Raw genomic sequence first — 18840 nt, 5'->3', positions numbered from 1 at the left:
CAAGTAAAAAGATAAGCAACTGGGCGGTACCGCCGACATCACAACTCTCATAAAGCGCTATGGACTAACAATCAAAACCGTCCACACTGTTTTTCCACAGTGAAAGTGCATTTTCTTACCGCACACACACACTCACACACACACACACCAGTAATAAATTAAAAAAGAAATAAACAAGCCGTTTCCGTTAAAATGTGTATCTGATTTCCCACAAAATTGCAAAAACCAGCGAGCAATTCTCTGATAGGGAGTTTATCAATGAATGCTTTGTGTCTAAAATGTGACTGTATAATTCGTATTTTATTGCACCTAAGATTAAAAATAAACAAACCAATACACAACAACAGTGTTGGAGGCTGAGTGGATGGAATCAACCAGATAATACACACATTTTCTGGAAATGTAGAAAAATTCACATTTTCTGAGTCAAAATTCACTCAGCTGTTTGTCATATATTAGGTTATATAATTTCTTGGATACTTGAAAGGTGCTGTACATGTAAAGGACCATTACTTGGCTAAAATTCTCCTTTCTGCAGCAAAGATCACCAAAAACTGGATTAAGACAAAGGCACCAGGAAAGAAGCAGTGGGTAGGACATTATGGAGATGGAGAACTTTACATGATGTATACTTAGCTGTAGTGTCGGGTTTTCAAAGGAAAGAAAATCTAAATAACTCTGTCATTCTTAGTTAACAGTACATATTTTGATGGGTATTATAGAAGGTCTTTTTTAAGATATGCGCCCTCCCTATACAGCAAAAATAAAACTAATAAGCCTAACAGCCAGAAAGGAGTTCACAGTGTTTACGACATCCAGGCAGAATGCAGCAAGATACTGGAGAGATACTGTCAGCACAGAAAAGACAGGCCACATTAATCATGAAATGTTTATTATGTTTTCATCTGGTCCAATTTGTCTCGTTGGTGGGTGAGAAACAGCGGAACTGCTCAACTGATCATTGGGTGGTCGGGGGATCATTTGCTCTGCTTTCCTTTCTGTAAAAGTCATCGCACACCACTGACTCAGACCAATAATTATTTTAGAAAATCAGTGAAAAAGTTAATTATATTGTACTTTCTATTTGTATAGACACAACAGGAGGCCAAACAAGAGGTCTTGAACGCACACGCTGCCAAATAGCTCAGCTGTAAAGAGAAGCTTGTGCTTATTGTCAACAGGTCTAAACACAGCTGTTTGGAACCAGCATGAGTCACTGCAGTACTACCTCAAGTTAGCTTGACAGATCTATAGCTGCTTGAAATGTTAGCGGTCCGCTCAATATTTTTACTCTTTTCTTTTCTAAATATTTTCTAATTTCTGAATTTTCTAAATCTAGAAATTTTCTGGATAATTTGTATGACTGCGCCTGTTTGTTGTCACATTTTATTTATTTTAAGCATCACTGCTACCATCTAGTGCTCAGCGAGAGCTTGATGGACAGTTTTATTTTTAACCAAAGCGGCTAAAAAATAGGAAAATTAAAATAGACTGGAATAGTATGTTAAGTAACATAAAATGTGATTACGATGCAGAAATTCAGTTAGGCAGAGAGAATTTACCACAGTCATTTGTTGCTTCAGGGAAGAAATGAAAGCAGTGGAGAAGAAAAAAAAAATGTTATTTTCCTCGCGTCCACCCTCTATCCTGCCCCCTGTAATGGGTGCAGTCCTTAGAGATGAACCATTGTGCCCAAGCCTCTCGTCAGCCCTCACACTGAGGGGCTATTGTTAGGTGTGGTGGGTGCAGGAGAGATACAAAGGGGGAGAGTAGGCAGGGAGGGAGACGGACAACGACAGAGGAAAGGACAGAAAAGGGAAAATAAGGAACAAATAGACAGGGGGGGAAACAACAAAGCGAAAACAGAGTCCAACTTAGGAGTCAGCCAGAACAAGGCAGACTGTGTGGGCTGAGTGAGGTAGTCAGTGAGATGGAGGAGGGAGTGAGGAGCTGAATTCCAAAACAGCAGTTTCCAGACATGATATTGAATATATTTTGCATAAAGAGGGTCCAGAGAACACACTCGCTGCTGACAGCTGTCTAGCTTTGTGAAATGACTAGCTGTGCGCCTCATTACAAGGGGACGGCGGGTTGAGAGTAAGAGCTGGACAAATCCTGTGGGGGGAAATCTAATCTGGCTTATGAATATCTGATATTACCTTCTGATGTGCTGGCACAGTATTTACTATTCACACTGATGTCTGCTGATGTAAGCTGCTGAAAGATTTACACGCGAAATTGGTCTTGATGTCATGCCTCCGCCAACGTGTAGGTCTGTGTCTCTACTCATATCATCGTGACACCTTAAACGGATGAGTCCGTGTAGAAGAGACCCCCTGCTACTGTCTGCCTTTTACAATATACTCACAACTATTATGGTTGAACATGCCATCGCGTCCATGATATCACTGTACGTGTCTGCATCTCCAGTTCCAATCGTGCATTTTGGTCTATGCATTTAAACGGCCAAGTTAGCGTTCAGCTCAGTGAATTGGAAATGCTTCCAGAGCTATGAAGGACAGTTTCTGTTAGCTACTGATTAGCAGGGCTAATTGTTTGGCTGATGCAGTGTAATTACAAGAGACAAGGCCGTGATATATTAGACACGCAAAAGTGGAAAAAGTCCTTCTTTTAAAAAATTTTTAAAAAGAGGGGGACGGGGTGAAGGACACAATACAAGAGGAAGCAAAGAAAAATAAAAGCACAAAATACATCTCAACAGCATACAGTGTCTGTTGCCAAGGGAAACTGTTATGGATAGTGTTTTCCTGTGCTAGTGCAGGAGGACAAGAGAGAGGCTGGAGTGAATTTCCACTATTTTCTCCTCCTCGCCTGTATTGAATCATGAACAATACCACTGATCCTTCCTCATCCCAGTGCTTATTGACTAATGCTGTGCCTCGGTTTTTCTGTTGAAACTCAGGCTCATCTTCTGCATCTTATTCCGATTTAGCATGGAAGCAGGCTCCTGATATTGGCTTGTACAGGCCGAGTGTGCGTGTGCGTTTAGCTTTTTTTCCCCTTCCCCTGGTAATTTCTTCTTACATTAGCACCTTTGTTTATGTGAATTCAATAGACTCTTATCACTGAATGCAAATTAGACACTTTGGGTCCTTTCGGTTCATGCTTTTAAGGACCAGCACGGAAGTTAGCAGTGGTTTATTAGCCCAAGTAAAGAAGTAAAGACGTTGCTAAAAATGGGCACGCTGATATTATTTGGTGAGCTCACGTGCAGACAGAAAAACAAGCAATTAATCTGAGCTGGCAACATAGTTAGCAATGGCAGTGCCAGCATTGATTTGCTTCCCCTAAGGCTGGCAGTAGCTGATCTCAGGATATGAATGATAAACAGGGCAGAAGGACAACACTGAATGGAGATGACATGTAATGTGCAATTTACTGTAAATGGAGGAAGGAAATTGTGCTTCGTTGGGTCGTTTCAAGCTAATTGTTTGTCTGTGGAAGCTCTAAATGTCTCAGTAGTTGCACATGCTGCACAATTACGTTCCTGTCTTCTTCTTCTATTTTTTTTTCGACTCTGCTGCACAAGTTTTGAAAGTGGAGCAAGGAGAAAAGTATCCACCTTTTGTTCTTGACAGTGTTTTCCAGATCAGTGAGGATGAGGGTAGAGGTTGACAGGGAGAGGAAAGCCTCTTCAGGCTACTGAGACACAGCAGGAAAAAAAACTTTAAGTATGAGATATTAACTCCAATCAAGGTCATCGCAAGGGCTGACGCATGTTTTGATGACTGACTCTTCCCACTTCAACCCCAAACTGCCACTCGGTTTGAGCACAGGTTAGAAAGTTAACGTGATGTGAAATATTTTCTTCTCTTTATGATTCTTTAAGTGCGCCTCTGTCTTGTAAACACCCTTTATAGCTTTCCTCAGGGAGTGACACAGTTTACACTCCTAAGACCAAATCTTTAAGGTCTTCTTAGAAAACACACACTTCACAGATGGATTCGCATCCACTATTTTTTTTAAAACAAAAGTCCGCTTTCTCTCCAGCTTGTGATGCTGTTGCCCTTTCTTCTGTTTTTTATTACCTCCAAACAAGGAGCCAATTTACTGAGGAGATTATGGTTGCTGGGGCTCAGGGTCGATCAATCTCTTTGTCTCATCTCGATATGTGCAACGGACAGGCAGTGTTTAGCTACCAGTCCAAGTGTCAGTGCTTTCAACCCCCCCCCCCCCCCCCCCCCCCCTTCGTAATACAACAGTAAGACTACCAGATATTCACAGTTCATTTTCTGCCTCTTGAAAAGCTTGAAAGCAACTTATCACACTGCATCCAAGGGCAGGAGAGGTAGGTTGGATTAATCTTTGCCTCAAAGAAAACCTTGGTGGCTGTTTTTTATTTTGTCCTCCCCAGAAAAGTTTCATGCATGATGAGATCAGTCATCGATCATAAGGTAATTATACCCAACTCTTTAGCGTATTACAGGCTGTTTGTATTACAGGAGCTTTAAACCTTGTGCTCTGTCAAATCATACACAGCCTCCTTCTTAACGCTGCCATCCATGCAAGAACAAATCACTGCCATCGGGCATTATCTGACAGGGCTGATACATGGGGATGGGGTGAAATCACAAAGACAGGCGTAGGTGTAGCTTTTAGCTTGATTTCCTCCTGCAGAAGAGAGAGAGAGAGAGAGAAGCTCATGCAACTCTCTTGAACCTTGGTGTAACCATAATAAAATGCACAGGACTACTAACAAGTGCTTGTGCTCAAACTTTCTTTGTTGGCTCTGCCACCTTCAGCGCCACGTTCCCTAGTAAATCTATTTGATCAATCAGCAATGCGTGTAATGTGAGTGGAGCAACAGCGCCAAAGGGGAAATTCATTCAAGGCTTTCATATCCAACAACAATAAGAATGAGAAATATATGTAAACCCAGGCGCAGAGGCAACCAAATCTCTGCGCATTTAATCTCCTGTTTCATGCTTGGATGAAAAAAAAGGAAGGAAAGAAAGACGCTTCAAGGAGGTGAAAGGAATAATTCCCCCTTTCCTCCTTAAATTCCACCACTTGGATATATATTTATGCTTGACTTTATGGCCTTGGCATGGTTAAATGCGAAGCTGGGACTAGTGTGCAGGTCAGCTTAAACGGGCCCCAGGCCTTGGCACAGATTACCAGATCCTATTCTCTCATAAGAAGACATCTTGGAGATGCAGGGTAGATTGGCTCAGTGGAATCTCCTTGCTGATTCTGCAACACCAGTCGAGCACAGGATGAAAAAAAGAAGGGGAGGATAGCTGGGTGCGCGGATGCCACAGAGCAACTTTAAAAAGCATCGGAGTCCTAGCGAGCGGCCACAAAAGACCGGCTCTGCGTGAATCCTCGTCTCTCTCCGCGGGGTTTTTTTTTTTCTGCTTTCTTCCCTCGCTGTCTGTGTGCTGTCTCACTGCTCCCTGATTCCTTTGTGCGTTCTACCCTCCACTCCCTCCTGCCTAACAAATTCAGCCTCGCTTCTTATTTCTTCTGTCCATTTTCCTCATTTTCCCCTTCCAGTCAGATCTATGTCAACAACACTCCTGTTCCACCCAGCCGTTCTTGCTCCCCTGATTCTCTTTCTCTCCGTCCTCATCCTCTCCCCTGGTTTTCTAGAGTGTAAATGGCAAACATAAAGAGTTGTCTAAGCATCAAAGAAGGCTTGCTGTTACCACCTGCAAATAAAGCCCTCAAAGTGTCAGTGTTTGTATGGTAACTCAGTGGGTCACAAAATTGGCTTGCTCCACAGGTGGGGATATGTGGGCTCATAGAAGAGAGGAAAAAAAGAAAGTGAAATGAGAGGATGTTGGAAAAAGAAATTAGCGACAACATGTGGGAAAGACAGGGTGAAAAAATTAAATTGCCACCTTGCGTGCACAGATATTTATACATATTTCGTGCAACACGCGCACAAGATGTTAGGACACTTTGATTTCTGTTTGCCATTTCAAATCATTTATAGTATCACATTAAAGAAATTGCAGAAGATCTTTTAAAAGCTTAGACATGTGGCAAAGTACAGCTTCAAATTTCACAAACACCTTCAAATTGGATTTCAGCGAGGAGGATATTAACACAGACTACGCTTCCTATCAACACTCTTTCATTCCCTACGAGTATCAACCCACGGCGCCGTCAACCGAGCCCACTGGAGCTCCACCGGGTTGTGAAGTTGTTGTGACATGTGAAACGCTAAACCATTTTGCTGTAACCGCTTTAAGTTGCGAGCACAGACACGCGGCGTGCTAAAATTAGCGCAGTGTTTGTTGAAGGGGGAGTCATACGAGCAGACAGAGTTAATACGTATTCGCCTAGAAAACTGGGTGAGTGAGACTCGGAAAACGGCAGCGGGAGACAGAATTAGCACTCACCTGGATCAGTGTCAGGTCTTCAAGATTGAGTCTGAAGAGGTGATTTCTGTGAAAAGAAGGGAAGGTGTGAGTTAATGGAGCCCTTTAATGCATTGAAAGCAAGAAAAAAAGGTGTGAGGATTGGACAACAGGTCAAAACTGCACTGTTATTAAAAGGTTTTTGCATTTCAATTCTAAGATTTTACTTATCAGGACATAATAAGAAAATATGTGGTCCTTAACAGGCTCTAAAATGATTTAAATACAACTTCAGATGAACAACACTTGACATTTCACACTGTGTCAATATTTATTTTGCAAAAATTAAGCCAAAATGCAGAAGCAATTAGTGAAAAACTGGGCACACCTCATGCAATAACTTGTTTTGACTTTATCAGTCTCTCACATTGTTGAGGAATTTTGGTCCACTCTTCTTTACAGCATTGCATTGAGGTTTCTTGGCATTGATTTATGCACAGCTCTCTTAAGGTCTCATCAATCAAGTTGAGGTCAGGACTTTAACTGGACCATCGCTGCACCTTAATTGTTTTCTCTTTCAGGCATTCTGTAGATTTGCTTGAGATCATTGTCCTGTTGCACGACCTAATATTGGCCAAGCTTTAGCTGTTGGACTGTAGAATACATTGGTGTAAGAGGAGTTCACAGTTGACTTAATGACCTAAAGGTGCCCAGGTCCTGAGGCTGCAAAACAAGCTCAAATCCTCATACTTCCCTCAGTTGGTATGAAGTATTTGTGCTGGTTTGCTGTGTTTGCTTTTGGCCAAACATCTCCACTTTGGTCTCATCTGTTCATTGTTCCAGAAATCTTGTGGTTCGTTCAAATGCAACTTTGCAAACCTTAGCTTCCATGCCATTTTTAGAGGTAAGAGGGTTTTTCCTGGCAAACCGTCCAAACAAGCCCTTCTTGCTCAGCCTTTTCCTAATTGTATTGTCGTGAACTTTAACATTTTACATGCTAACTGAGGCCTGTAGAGTCTAAAATATACCTCTTGGGCTTTTTGCAGTTTCTCTGAACTCTCTGAACATTTTTCACTTGTGAATAATCTTTTTCACTGTAGAGCGATGGACTTCACATTGGAAATGGCTTAATAACCCTTCTCAGATTGATGGGCAGAAACAGTTTCTTCTATAAGATCATTGCTGTTATCGTTCTTCCTTTGTTAACACAAACCTGACTCAAGCAAATTGTAAAAACTGCTAGAGATTAGTGATTAATTAATCAAGTGCATCTGATCAGCAGTACCTACGGCTTACCCTTCCTACACTCTTCAGTCTTATGAAAGTAGTAAAAGATTACTTGATATTTTGGCTTAGTTTATGTTGAAAAAAAGAAAATACAGTGTATTATATATGCCATGTGTTGTTGTTCATCTGATTTTAGAATTTGGTAAGAACCAGACAATTTATTTTTATTATTTTATTGTTATTCCTGTTATGTAAAACCTCGAATTTAAAAGAGGATGCGCTTTCTTTTTATATGCCTGTTTTACTGTAACTAGTTATGTAGCTTCAATCCACGAGGCTCAAGCGAGGATGAGAAGCAGGCTACAGACTTCAGACAGCCTCAATCCTCTCCAGCGCCACTCCCTCATTTTTACTCTTATTTTTTGGGAAACTTGCTCTCATCACACGACCTTTATTGAATTCAGTTCCACATATGCAGCAGTATAATACGGGAATTGTAAATAGACTTTGTTGTGTAAAATTGGTGAAGTTCCCCTTTAAAAATGCCACATCTGAAGCTTCTAAAGTTCCCGCAGTCGGAGTTAAAATGAATCTTTTCATAGGTGGCACAAGGAATTGTAAGAGTGTAGTCAGGGTATTGAAATGAACTGCATTCAACGGATGGCTGAATTCAACGACTGCAGCAAATGATGGACCTCTAGGTTTCTCCAACCCATAATTAGGACACCAAAAAAAGACTAGATAAAGCATAGCTAAAAGGTTTTATGCTCCTATTCCCAGGGTTTCACATGTATGAAAAGAGTAAGCGAGAGAGAGAGAAGGGGGAAAAAAGGCAACTGAAGGACAATCAAAGCCTGACTGTGAAATCGCACTCTAATAAGTAAGTCCTGCCTTGCCTGGAGCTTTTCAAATCTGCAAGGCATAAACAACACTGATTCACTGGCATTTCTAACTTTTCAAGAAACATCATAGTTGTAATGAATGCTGTCTCAAGAGGAATATTCTATAATTTGACTAACAATGTCTCAGGCTGTCTACTACAGCCATTATCCACCATTACCAGAATGAGATCACATGAAACTTGACAATTAGGACTAAAAGCATTATTTACTGTGATTTTTCCCCCCCTTTGAGATTTCTGTAATATCCATGTTTTTGCAGGTCCGTGCCACCAAAAGGAAAATTTTTTAAAGAGGAATGTTATATGTGCATATGAAATGTGCCCACGGTTTCGAATAATCTGGCGAAGATAGCTCAGTCTCGTTTTTTTTTTTTTTTTTAAACTTTCATACCCAACTTAAATCAGCTCGTAACCGACTTTGTAACATGACCGTCTGCTCAAATCATAACAAGTTTAATCTTCATTTTAGCACTTTTTACAGATATCTATAGAAATGCATGTACATACTCTCTTAGGCTGAACAATTAGAAGAAGAAATTTCACTTTGTGGCTTTAAGTACAGACAGACCAGCTGCAAGTGGAGGTGTGGATGTATACCTCGGGCCCTAAAATGGCTTTTTTCAGACAAGCTGAAATCTACTTGAAAGGTCTTGTGTGACTGGCTACAAAAGTGAGTCAGTGCCTACAGGCTATCAAGTTAAAATGCCCAGCTTTACAAATAAATATAAATATGTAATAACATTGGGCTCTATAGCTATTTTCTCCCATCATGACAGTCATAGAGTTATAAAACTTATTGTGCAAGACTTAAAAGTTTACCATCTTTGATCAGAGGTGCAGACTCACTGAAATGGACCTCAGCCATGTTTGTGGTGTTGGTGCTTTTTGGACAATTTTTAATGCAGCTACATGACAAAGAAATGCTACTTGCTGGACAGATATTTGTACTAATTTATTCATTCATTAGCATTAATAAGCGGGTATCTGCACATGTAAAATACTCCCATATTTATGTAGCTTGCTAACTTAGCTAGCTAGCATGATCTAAATACTTATCAACAAAGCCTGGCAATGGAAAGTAAATATCATGGTGATATCATGGTGCATGTGTCCATTTTTTATATACAGTCTATGGTTTTAGAAAGCAGGTATGCTGAGTTGCTGCATTACATATATAGGGATATTTGTTAAGTTAATTTCTGAGAAAAAATATTTTATTCAAAGACGATCTGGACTGCATGATTTCTTTTCATTACTTGATTTGCTTAAAAGCTCTTGAACAGACACAGATTTTGCAAACGTGTAGGAAGATAACCTATCAGGTGCTTTTTTCATGCAAGCAAACAGTTTTACGGAGCAATCTTTATTTTTTTTTCTAAATAAAGCAGATATCTCATTACAGAGTAAAAATCCTGAAGCCTGTTCCCACAAGCACCTGAATACACATGCACATACAGACAAGTGCTTTGGCAAAGATCAGTCTCCCGAAGAGTGGCTATCAGCCAGGTCTCAGCGTGGCCACGGCCTCCTATTTTACTGTATTGATATTTTCATCGATCCCTCCTTCCTTCCATTATCACTCATACTTCTAACCCAACCTGCAGTCATCTATCTAGCTACACTGCCTTTCATACTTAGACACTCAACAGCCATCGACTTGGCACAGAGAAGTGAATCTCTTATTTGATTTTTTTTTTGAGTGTTGTATGCATGTGTTGATATAACTGCCTGAATCTTGAATGGTAGCTAAAAATAAAAGATGGCTTTTATTTGCTGTATTATATTATATTATATTATATTATATTATATTATATTATATTATATTATATTATATTATATTATATTATATTATATTATATTATATTCCTTACCATGTTTTCCAGGGGGGATTTACTCACCTGTAAGACCTTTATCCACCCACATACATTTTCCAGATTAAGCCTTTCCATCTTAAGGTTCTAGGTGCATTAGTAAATTCCCTGGGCTCACTTTGTTTCTGTTTGCTTTGCTGCGCTCCTTCCTGATAGCTTTCCTGTTATCTCCTGTTGATGTTGCCATGATTATTTCTTTCTACAACTACTAAAGCTATTAAGTGAAGTGCATAGCATACTTCATCAGCAAGGAAGCAAACACTTACACATCTAAGTCTTCAAGCACATATAAATTTTTTTAAAAAACAACAGTGTTCATTCATAACTTTATACATTCATTCATTCATTTGGGATCTTAGCCTAACCACAACTACTACTTACTAATCCTTATCTCTGACCTTACCCTGACCTTCCACCAAGCCTTCACCCTTAAATGTAAGGATTTATGTTTTGGGCACTTAGTGTTTGTCTCTAAAAGTGAGGCTAATCCCAACGATGTCACTGTGTAAACAGATTTATGTCCTCACAACATAAGCAATACAAGTACACATATATGCAAACACACACACACTTGGCTGTGCTCGACAAAGACAATGGACTTGGAAACAATCTCCAAAGCCATTTTTCTTTTGAAGACATCTATGGAGAAACTGATCATTACTCATGCAACGCACCAACAAACGCTGCAAAAAAAAACAAGAATGAAAGACAACAAAAGCACAGACAACAAAGACAAAGGACAAAGGAAAGAGAATGAGAAAAGTAACAATGTTGGATATGGGTTACCTGGCGCCGACGATAAGTTCGTTCTGGCCAGGGTCAAAGGTCAGCTGTGAATAATCCACCGTGCCCTCTGCTTTGAACCTGAAGATCCAGGGCTCCATTTCTGTCAACAACACAGAGGACAAAATGTCAATGAGCCAATCAGAGTGGAGCTGGCAGTAAATAACAGCTGTGCTGATGAATAATGTTAGTTCAAAGGGGTGCTGCAACTTTTCTCAAGGCACTCGAATACACTGCTCAAAAAAATTAGAAAAACACTTTGAAAGCAGATCAGATCTCAATGGAGGGGGAAACATATCTACACTGATATGAACTGGGTAATGTGTTAGGAATGAAAGGATTCGACATTGTTTGATGGAAAAGAAAATTATAAACCGAGGGCTGATTTCAAAGACACACCAAAAATCAAAGTGAAAAAATGATGTGGCAGGATAGTCCATTTTGCAGATATTTCATTGCAGCAATTCAAAATGGTAGTCAGTATTTTGTATGGGCCCTACGTGCTTCTATGCATGCCTGACAATGTTGGGGCATGCTACTAATGAGACGAAGGATGGTGTCCCGGGGGATCTCCTCCCACATCTGGACCAGGGCATCACTGAGATCCTGGACAGTTTAGCGTACAGGTAAGATGGACTGAAACATAATGTCCCAAAGGTTTTTTTTTATTGGATTTAAGTCAGGAGAGTGTGGGGACCAGTCAGTAGTATCAATCCCTTCATTCCCCTATGAAATGCCTGGATAGATCACTGGGCATTGTTAGGCACCAGGACCACTGCACCACGGTAGGATCTGACAATGAGTCAAAGACTTCATCCTGATAATGGCATTCAGAGTGCTGTTGTATAGACATCTGTGCATCCCTCCATGGATGTACCTCCCTAGACTATAACTGACCCACCACCAAACCGGGCATGCTGAACAGTGTTACAGGCAGCATAACGTTCTCCACGGCTTCTCCAAACCCTTTTACATCTGTTACATATACTTAGGGTGAACCTGCTCTCAACTGTGGAAAGCATAGGGCCCACTAGAGGATGTCAGGTCCTCAAGCCAACCTCACGAAGTCTGTTTCTGGTTGTTTGGTCAGAGACATTCACACCAGCAGCCTGCTGGAGGTCATTTTGTAGCTCTAGCAGTGCTCATCCTGTTCCCCCTTGCAGAAACGAGCAGATACCGGTCCTGCTGACGGGTCAATGCCCTTCTACAGACCTGTCCTGTCTCTCATGGAGTTTTCAATTTCTGTAGAGTATACATAAGGTATCACCTCATTCTACTAATAGTGACACTAAGCAAATGCAAAACTAGTGAAAAAACAGTCAGAAATATGAGGAGGGAAGATTTCAGTGGTGTCCACCTGTAAATCATTTTGCCCGTATGTATAGGAGAACCTATGGTGGCCATACATTAGCGTATACATGCCAAAGGCCCTCCATTGAAACCATGTTTGGTTTATCTATTCTGGGCTCATGTAGGGACAAGGCAGCTGGAAATGGCAGGCTCCCTGAAAAAGGCCTCCTGCATATGTAGAAATGAAGGGCACATTCTAAATTAACCAAAACACAATTATTTATAAGTGATTATCCTCTAATGAAAACACAGTTATGACTAATATGCTAAATTTTAAGGTGTCCCTGAATCTCACACAAGCTTTAAATGAGACATTAATATGTACGAAAATTACTTAAAAGTGAGCAACTGGTACTTGGTGCTGGTACAACAATATTTGGTTATCACCATCCCCCAACTGAATCTTTCAGTCCACTTTTTCACTGCCATGATTTAAACTGGGGTTGAAGAAACGAAGATGAGACTGAGTAAAGAACACAAAGGCTCTGCGCTGTCCTTGCTTGATAAGGTCACTCATTCAAAAGTTCTTCAGCGTGGATAAAAGTACTTAGACGTTAGTGTTTCACAAGCTCCTTTTCTTAAAATCTTCCAAAGTGAAACCTGAAATTTGGATGTCTTATGACTCACTGGAAAACCATTTAAATTCAGTACATCACTGAACAACTAGTGCTGATTGACACAAGGAAATTAATGCTCTGCAAAATCTACGAGGCAGATGAGATTTGGACTTTTGTTTTTATGACGATCTGACCGCTTCTCCATGTTACATAGAAACAGAGACAGAAAGATAGAGAGAGCGAGATCCCAGACAGACACTGACATCTTATCCACAACATGCCTGTTGGCGCCCAACCCATTAACCCTTGACCAATTGAATCAAGCTGCGAGGATGGTCTGTCTACTGTCTGGTTACCTGATAGGTTTAGCTGAGGGTAGTCGGTCAGTCATTATAGTGACAAATCACTTGCTTGATCTGCAGTCATTATTGAAGAATTGCTGTACACAAAAGTCTGGCTACATTTAAAATAACCTAAACGGGACATTTCCTTCAGATATCTAGGAATTACTGCGTGCGTGAATATCTCCGAGCAGGGTGCCAAGGCAAATTTCTTTTAGTGGTTGCTACAGTGATTTAAAATCATTCATCACTACATTTGCGAGCTATTTCCAGACTAAAAATTTCAAAGGGACGTTTTTAATTTACCGGGGAGCTTTCCATCAGGGCTGGAACAGAGGGAGAGGACAGCTTGAATATCCCCCCTCGAAACACATTATCTGCTTCTTCAGGCACACCTGTCAGACAGCGTTTCAAATGAAAGCACGCTCTCCCTTGACTGCATCAAAAGCAAGTACTTCGAGTTTCTGTGACAAACGTGGGATTTGTGAGTGGTTCAAAATGAAGACAAACAGAGCAAAGAAACAGGAGCTTCCAAAGAACATCTGCTGCCACCAACTCACGTAGTGGGACCAAACCCTGGCTCTCCTAACAAAACAATATCATCCGCAGAGACAGCGCCGCTGTATGCAAAGACATTTTTCCCCTTGTTCTCTTTCAAGTCTCCAGTGATAAGTACAAGAGAACTGCGAGACAGAAAAGCACCCCGCGTCTTACTCCACACAGCATTAATGCATTTTCATTAGCCCTGCTGAAATAAATATCTGGAAGATCGCAACCAACTTCACCCCAAAGATTTCATTTTGCTTAATGGCTGCTGCTCCGCTTATTCTAGAGGGAGAGAGCAAGTTGCGGATGTGCGAATCCTTTGACTCCAATGGGCTTGTTTTTTGGGTTTTTTTTATAGTACGCCATTGAGAGGATCCCTGGCATACAAATGCAGTTGTGACACCCCCCGGGGGGAAGACGGCGCTTGACGAACCCAGCTTCTTCTCATAAATCTCCCTGACTCACCAGGGGAGGCTCTGTAACGGGGTGATGGAGAGTGTGTCTGTGTGTGTGTGTGTCTGCATGTATGAGACGGAAAGAGGGAGAAGAGGGGATATTTGTTAGGAGTGTGCAAAAGGGGCAAAAGGTTCTAATTGAACACAAAAGCACTCAATGGATTTATGGCCTTTTGTGATGAGGAACCATTCATAAACATTCATAGCCAGTGTGGATGGGCCCTCCCAAGGCTGTGCAGCTAAATATATGCAGAGCTTCCCAACATCCCACTCATGGGGGGGTTTGGCACATTGGTCTTTGGCTTTCCCGCTACAAAAGTGTGGCACACTTGGAAAGAGTTTTACAAAACAACATTCCTGGATGCTGGTTTACCATCACCAAAAAAATATTTCCATTTCTCATCTGAATTGATATATATGTGTTTTTTTCTTTTTTGGATAGATTGTAGAAGGTAATTTTAGAGGCACCCAGGGAGAATTACATGATCCAACACACAGCCAACAAATTAACCTTATCGTTAACCCAGCAGATAAGGGACCAGTAGGACGACCCCCCCTAACTAATAAGACAAATCCAATTTCCTATCTCCTTTACTAAATTTCAGCGCTGCTTTGCATCTTGCATGGGTTCACATGAGCTGCTCTTTAAATGCATGTGATAATGTAATCACATCAAGGCTTGTACAGCAGCTGACTGAATCAGGGGATTGGCTGCTCATAAGACGACGGCGTGCAGACACACACGCGGGACGGCTCACACACAAACACACACACGGATCAGGGGTGTAAATTCAGAGCGCAGCCAGGGCTCTGGGCCAACACGAAACCAGCGAACACACACATATAAACCCCCCTTCCCCCCTTTTCTCAGTCCCAACTTATCCTCTTAACCCCTGTCTCCCACCTCCTCAAAATAGAACCCATCACTCACATACCATTTGTTATTCCCTTCTATGACACACGGCAGTTGACACAAAGACAAAATGACAGGATATATAAATATTTACACTGAGCATCAGAGGCCACGCCACTCTCCAGTCTGCCAGTGCTTAAAGTTGCCGCTCAACAGCACTGCCAGGCTGACAACAATGGCAACATGTGGAACCAATTCTGAAACATGAATGGTTTCTCTGTGAGTGGTGTAAATAGAGTGTGGCGGCGGGCGCTCGCATAAATGAAGAGCCAATTCACTCTAAAATGCCACCCTGCGGTAATGGCGCTGCGGCGAGAATGGCAACTATTTGTTCAAGTTGTTACGAGGAAACGACTGGTCCGCGCAGTCGAAGAACCGACACCTGCGCGGTTGGAGAAAATCCAAAGCAAAAAAAGAGGGTGCTTAAGAGCTTCATGCACGGCTCAGCGCCCCGAGGTTCCTGCATGTTGTTTTTTGGGTTTTTTTTTTTTTTAGAGCCAAAAAAAAAAAAACAACCCCAAGCACGATTTCCAGCTAGAAGTCCTACAACTTCAACTCCCATTGCTGTGTTGTGGCCCCGGGGCAGTGAGTGAATCATGCAAAACAAACCACGGTAAAAAGCCACAAATAAGTGTGCACTAAAATATTTAAATCCAATGTGTATTTAGGACAGAAGCGCTTTTACCAGGATGACCAGATCTCTTCAGTCCACTCAGAGGAATATAAAATGAAAACAAATATGCATGGCGATGACATCTTAGAGAAGCTGGGGAACGTAAAAATGCACTAATCCCAAAAATATGGATGGCGCCTCATTTGTTCCCCAGGCAGATTGCCACCCATTTAAGTAAAACATGGCTAATGCATACCTGACCTTGGACATTAATACAGACGTTAAGCTCCAAAGACCTCAGTGGGCTTTAAATTTAAAAGACACATCCCCAAAAGGCCAATTAAAGCATCTCTGACACTTCTTGCGGCCTGTTGCATTTATGAATTCTATAAGGCCATTTGTTTATTTTCTTGCTTTCACTCCCCTCCTTCTAACGATGTGTTTGCTGTTCGGGGATGATAAAAGCTGAGCTCAGTTTGTGGCTGTAAAACAAGTCGGGCTGTTGCTCTCCACAGAGACATGGCCCTCGGCTTGGCCTGTGAAGACATTGTTTACACCACAGTTTATAACCTTTAAAAGCCTTTCAAGCCTACACCTAGGAACTCTTGTTAAATACAACGCTTTATTAATACAGTATATCTCAGGGGCTACAGTAACACTACAAATCCTTTGTCAGGAGTCTTCTGCCAAAACATGCCCGCCAGAAACAGATAAATCCTTCAAAGCCCCTCCTAAAGTAATCCTATAAATGGCACACATTTACATTGGACCTCTTCTGGAGCTATATGCAGACCTGTTTTTGTTCAAATACAGCAAGCGTACCTTTTCGGGGTAAACATTTTGGAGCATTGCTGCTGAACTGTATGTGGTGTGCTTTCTTTCTGAAACCGCCACACAAAGCAGAAAGCAGTCATTAGACTACGGCACACTTGCGCCACAGTAGCAGTTCTGTCAGCCAAGTGTTGTGCCAAGTCAGAAAACCACCATCCCCAGTGGGGTCAAACCCATGTGAGGCACACCCTTCCACTGTCAGGCCACAATCACACAGAAAGAAAGAAATGCTGTCACTGGAACCCACTCAGACAAACCTTGACCTTGGCTTCTCGTGATGGGTCATAACCGCTCTTTGAGCTCTATTTTAACTCCTTTTTTGCAAGCTGAGCATGGGATGTTTTTTTTTTCTTTCTGTGAGCTGAGCAGCCACAGATGGAGGTCTAGTAGACCTGCATATAAAACCTGTGCCCGAAAAGCAATGTGAATCGTCCTTAAACCTAGATTCTCTCCAATTACTAGGAGTGGGCAACTCCTTTATGTTTGAAAATACATGTTTTTTTAATCAAGTCTTCGTCAAGACAGCTTGTTCATGCTGATGCACTTTAGCCCTGTGGCTAACTTCTTTTTTGACTGACAAGTCCCTGCCATACAGTGAAAACTTTGACAGCTAATTTTGATTTTATTTTAGCAATAATCTTTACTAAAGCCTCATTTTGTCTTAGTAATAGTTCAAGAGCCTAAATTCTTTTTGTTTCAGTGTAGTTTTAGTCCTTGTTTCATAAGATTATTGTAGACTAAATCTAAAGTTGATTCATTTTAAATGTTTGTCGTGTTTTTCCACGCGATTCACAAAGCGTCTTGTTTTCCTTGACATCAAATGCGAAATGTGTCCATATGTCTACTTTTCTCCTCCTCCCAAGCGTTGACATTTTGTCACGTTTTCATCACAAATGAGGAGCATGGGAGCTTTCTCACTTTCTGTCGCCTCAGATCTCTTCATTAATGAGAATCACTTCCAGTGTGGATATTCCACAAAATGCTAACTTGCCACACATGCAAGCACCAGCTATGAAGGTCACACGATTTGATGTCCCTGTGTTGTTCCTACATCATCCTAACAACAGATAACAATGGATAAACCATGAAACTCTCACTAAAACTCATAAACAAGGACATACACAGACAAATGCTATACATTTGTTTGTGTATGTCCTTAAGGGAAATGTTCATCTGAGTAGAGTGGGACTGTTAGGCTGTTGTGGTCTACAGGGGTGTCTTTAATGTGTCTGTAGTCCTCCCAGCTTGGCTAAAGAGGAGTCATGGCAGCCTGCACACTGTTTACTCGCAACAACCGGGGATTACATTATATTACGTGGAGCACCATGACTCACAAAAGACAATGATAATAGGTTTAACGAGAGGCTTCAGTTCCCTCACACAGTCTCAGCATATGCGTATGCGTGTCTATGTCCATATGCATACGCCTTGTGATATTCTGTAATGACTCATAGCTTCTTTCTTTTTGCTTTTATTGCAAAAAAACCTCACATGGGCTATAATTTCGCAGTCACTAAAAAGCATTGAGCAGCCTTTTTTTAAAAAAACAATTCTGAACAACGAGATGTGTTTGAACTGCACAATCAGGGCACGAAAGGAAAGCTATTAAAAAACAAAATGAAAATACCTATAAATGTGAAGGGAAAGATAAATGGACATCTTCATGGGACCACGGGAATTAGCAGCCCTGCAAATGTGCTGATTCTTACACAAGGTGAAAATAAATAGGACTGAAACGCAAGTAATGCAATCAAAGTTGGGCGATAAAACTTCAAGTGAAAACTTGTACTTAAAGCAAATTTTCTTTCTCCACATGACTGCTGTGAAAAAGTCTGCAGAACTTTAGAGCTTTATAACAAAGCTGATATGTAAACAGGAGTACAGCAGGCTTTACAAGCCACTTAAATGGAACTGCATCAATGTAATTCCATTTTATGAAAACTAGGGCTGCCTGCATGTGTGTGTGCCACTGAGTGTTTACGTACCCCAACACTTCCATAAAGCCTTACCCACTCATACCCCAGGATTAAAACACTGCAGGTGAGACAAAATTTGATTTACACTTTTAATGTTTCACCCTGTGACCACCCACTTCAAGATTCACAGCTTGGGGACACTGAGAAATG

At 41.3% G+C, this 18840-nt stretch overlaps 1 protein-coding gene across 3 annotated transcripts in view; it reads right to left on the bottom strand.

Moving 5' to 3' along the window:
• Window positions 1-18840, bottom strand: part of sema5a (sema domain, seven thrombospondin repeats (type 1 and type 1-like), transmembrane domain (TM) and short cytoplasmic domain, (semaphorin) 5A) — a 145347-nt gene that overhangs the window by 79271 nt on the left and 47236 nt on the right. For all 3 annotated transcript variants that reach the window (XR_010094874.1, XM_063484120.1, XM_063484121.1), the window contains exons 3-4: window positions 11112-11211; window positions 6369-6414 (exon numbers count right to left, since the gene is read on the bottom strand). Coding sequence is in view for 2 of the 3 variants with exons in the window: in XM_063484120.1 (XP_063340190.1) it covers window positions 6369-6414; window positions 11112-11211 (146 nt within the window). In the remaining variant the exon portion in view is untranslated. The remainder of the gene's footprint in view (window positions 1-6368; window positions 6415-11111; window positions 11212-18840) is intronic.

The sequence above is a fragment of the Pelmatolapia mariae genome, linkage group LG9 (assembly GCF_036321145.2).
Source record: "Pelmatolapia mariae isolate MD_Pm_ZW linkage group LG9, Pm_UMD_F_2, whole genome shotgun sequence".
Taxonomy (NCBI): Eukaryota; Metazoa; Chordata; class Actinopteri; order Cichliformes; family Cichlidae; genus Pelmatolapia; species Pelmatolapia mariae.
Note: the sequence above shows the minus strand (reverse complement) of the source record. Positions and strands in the feature narration are given on the sequence as shown.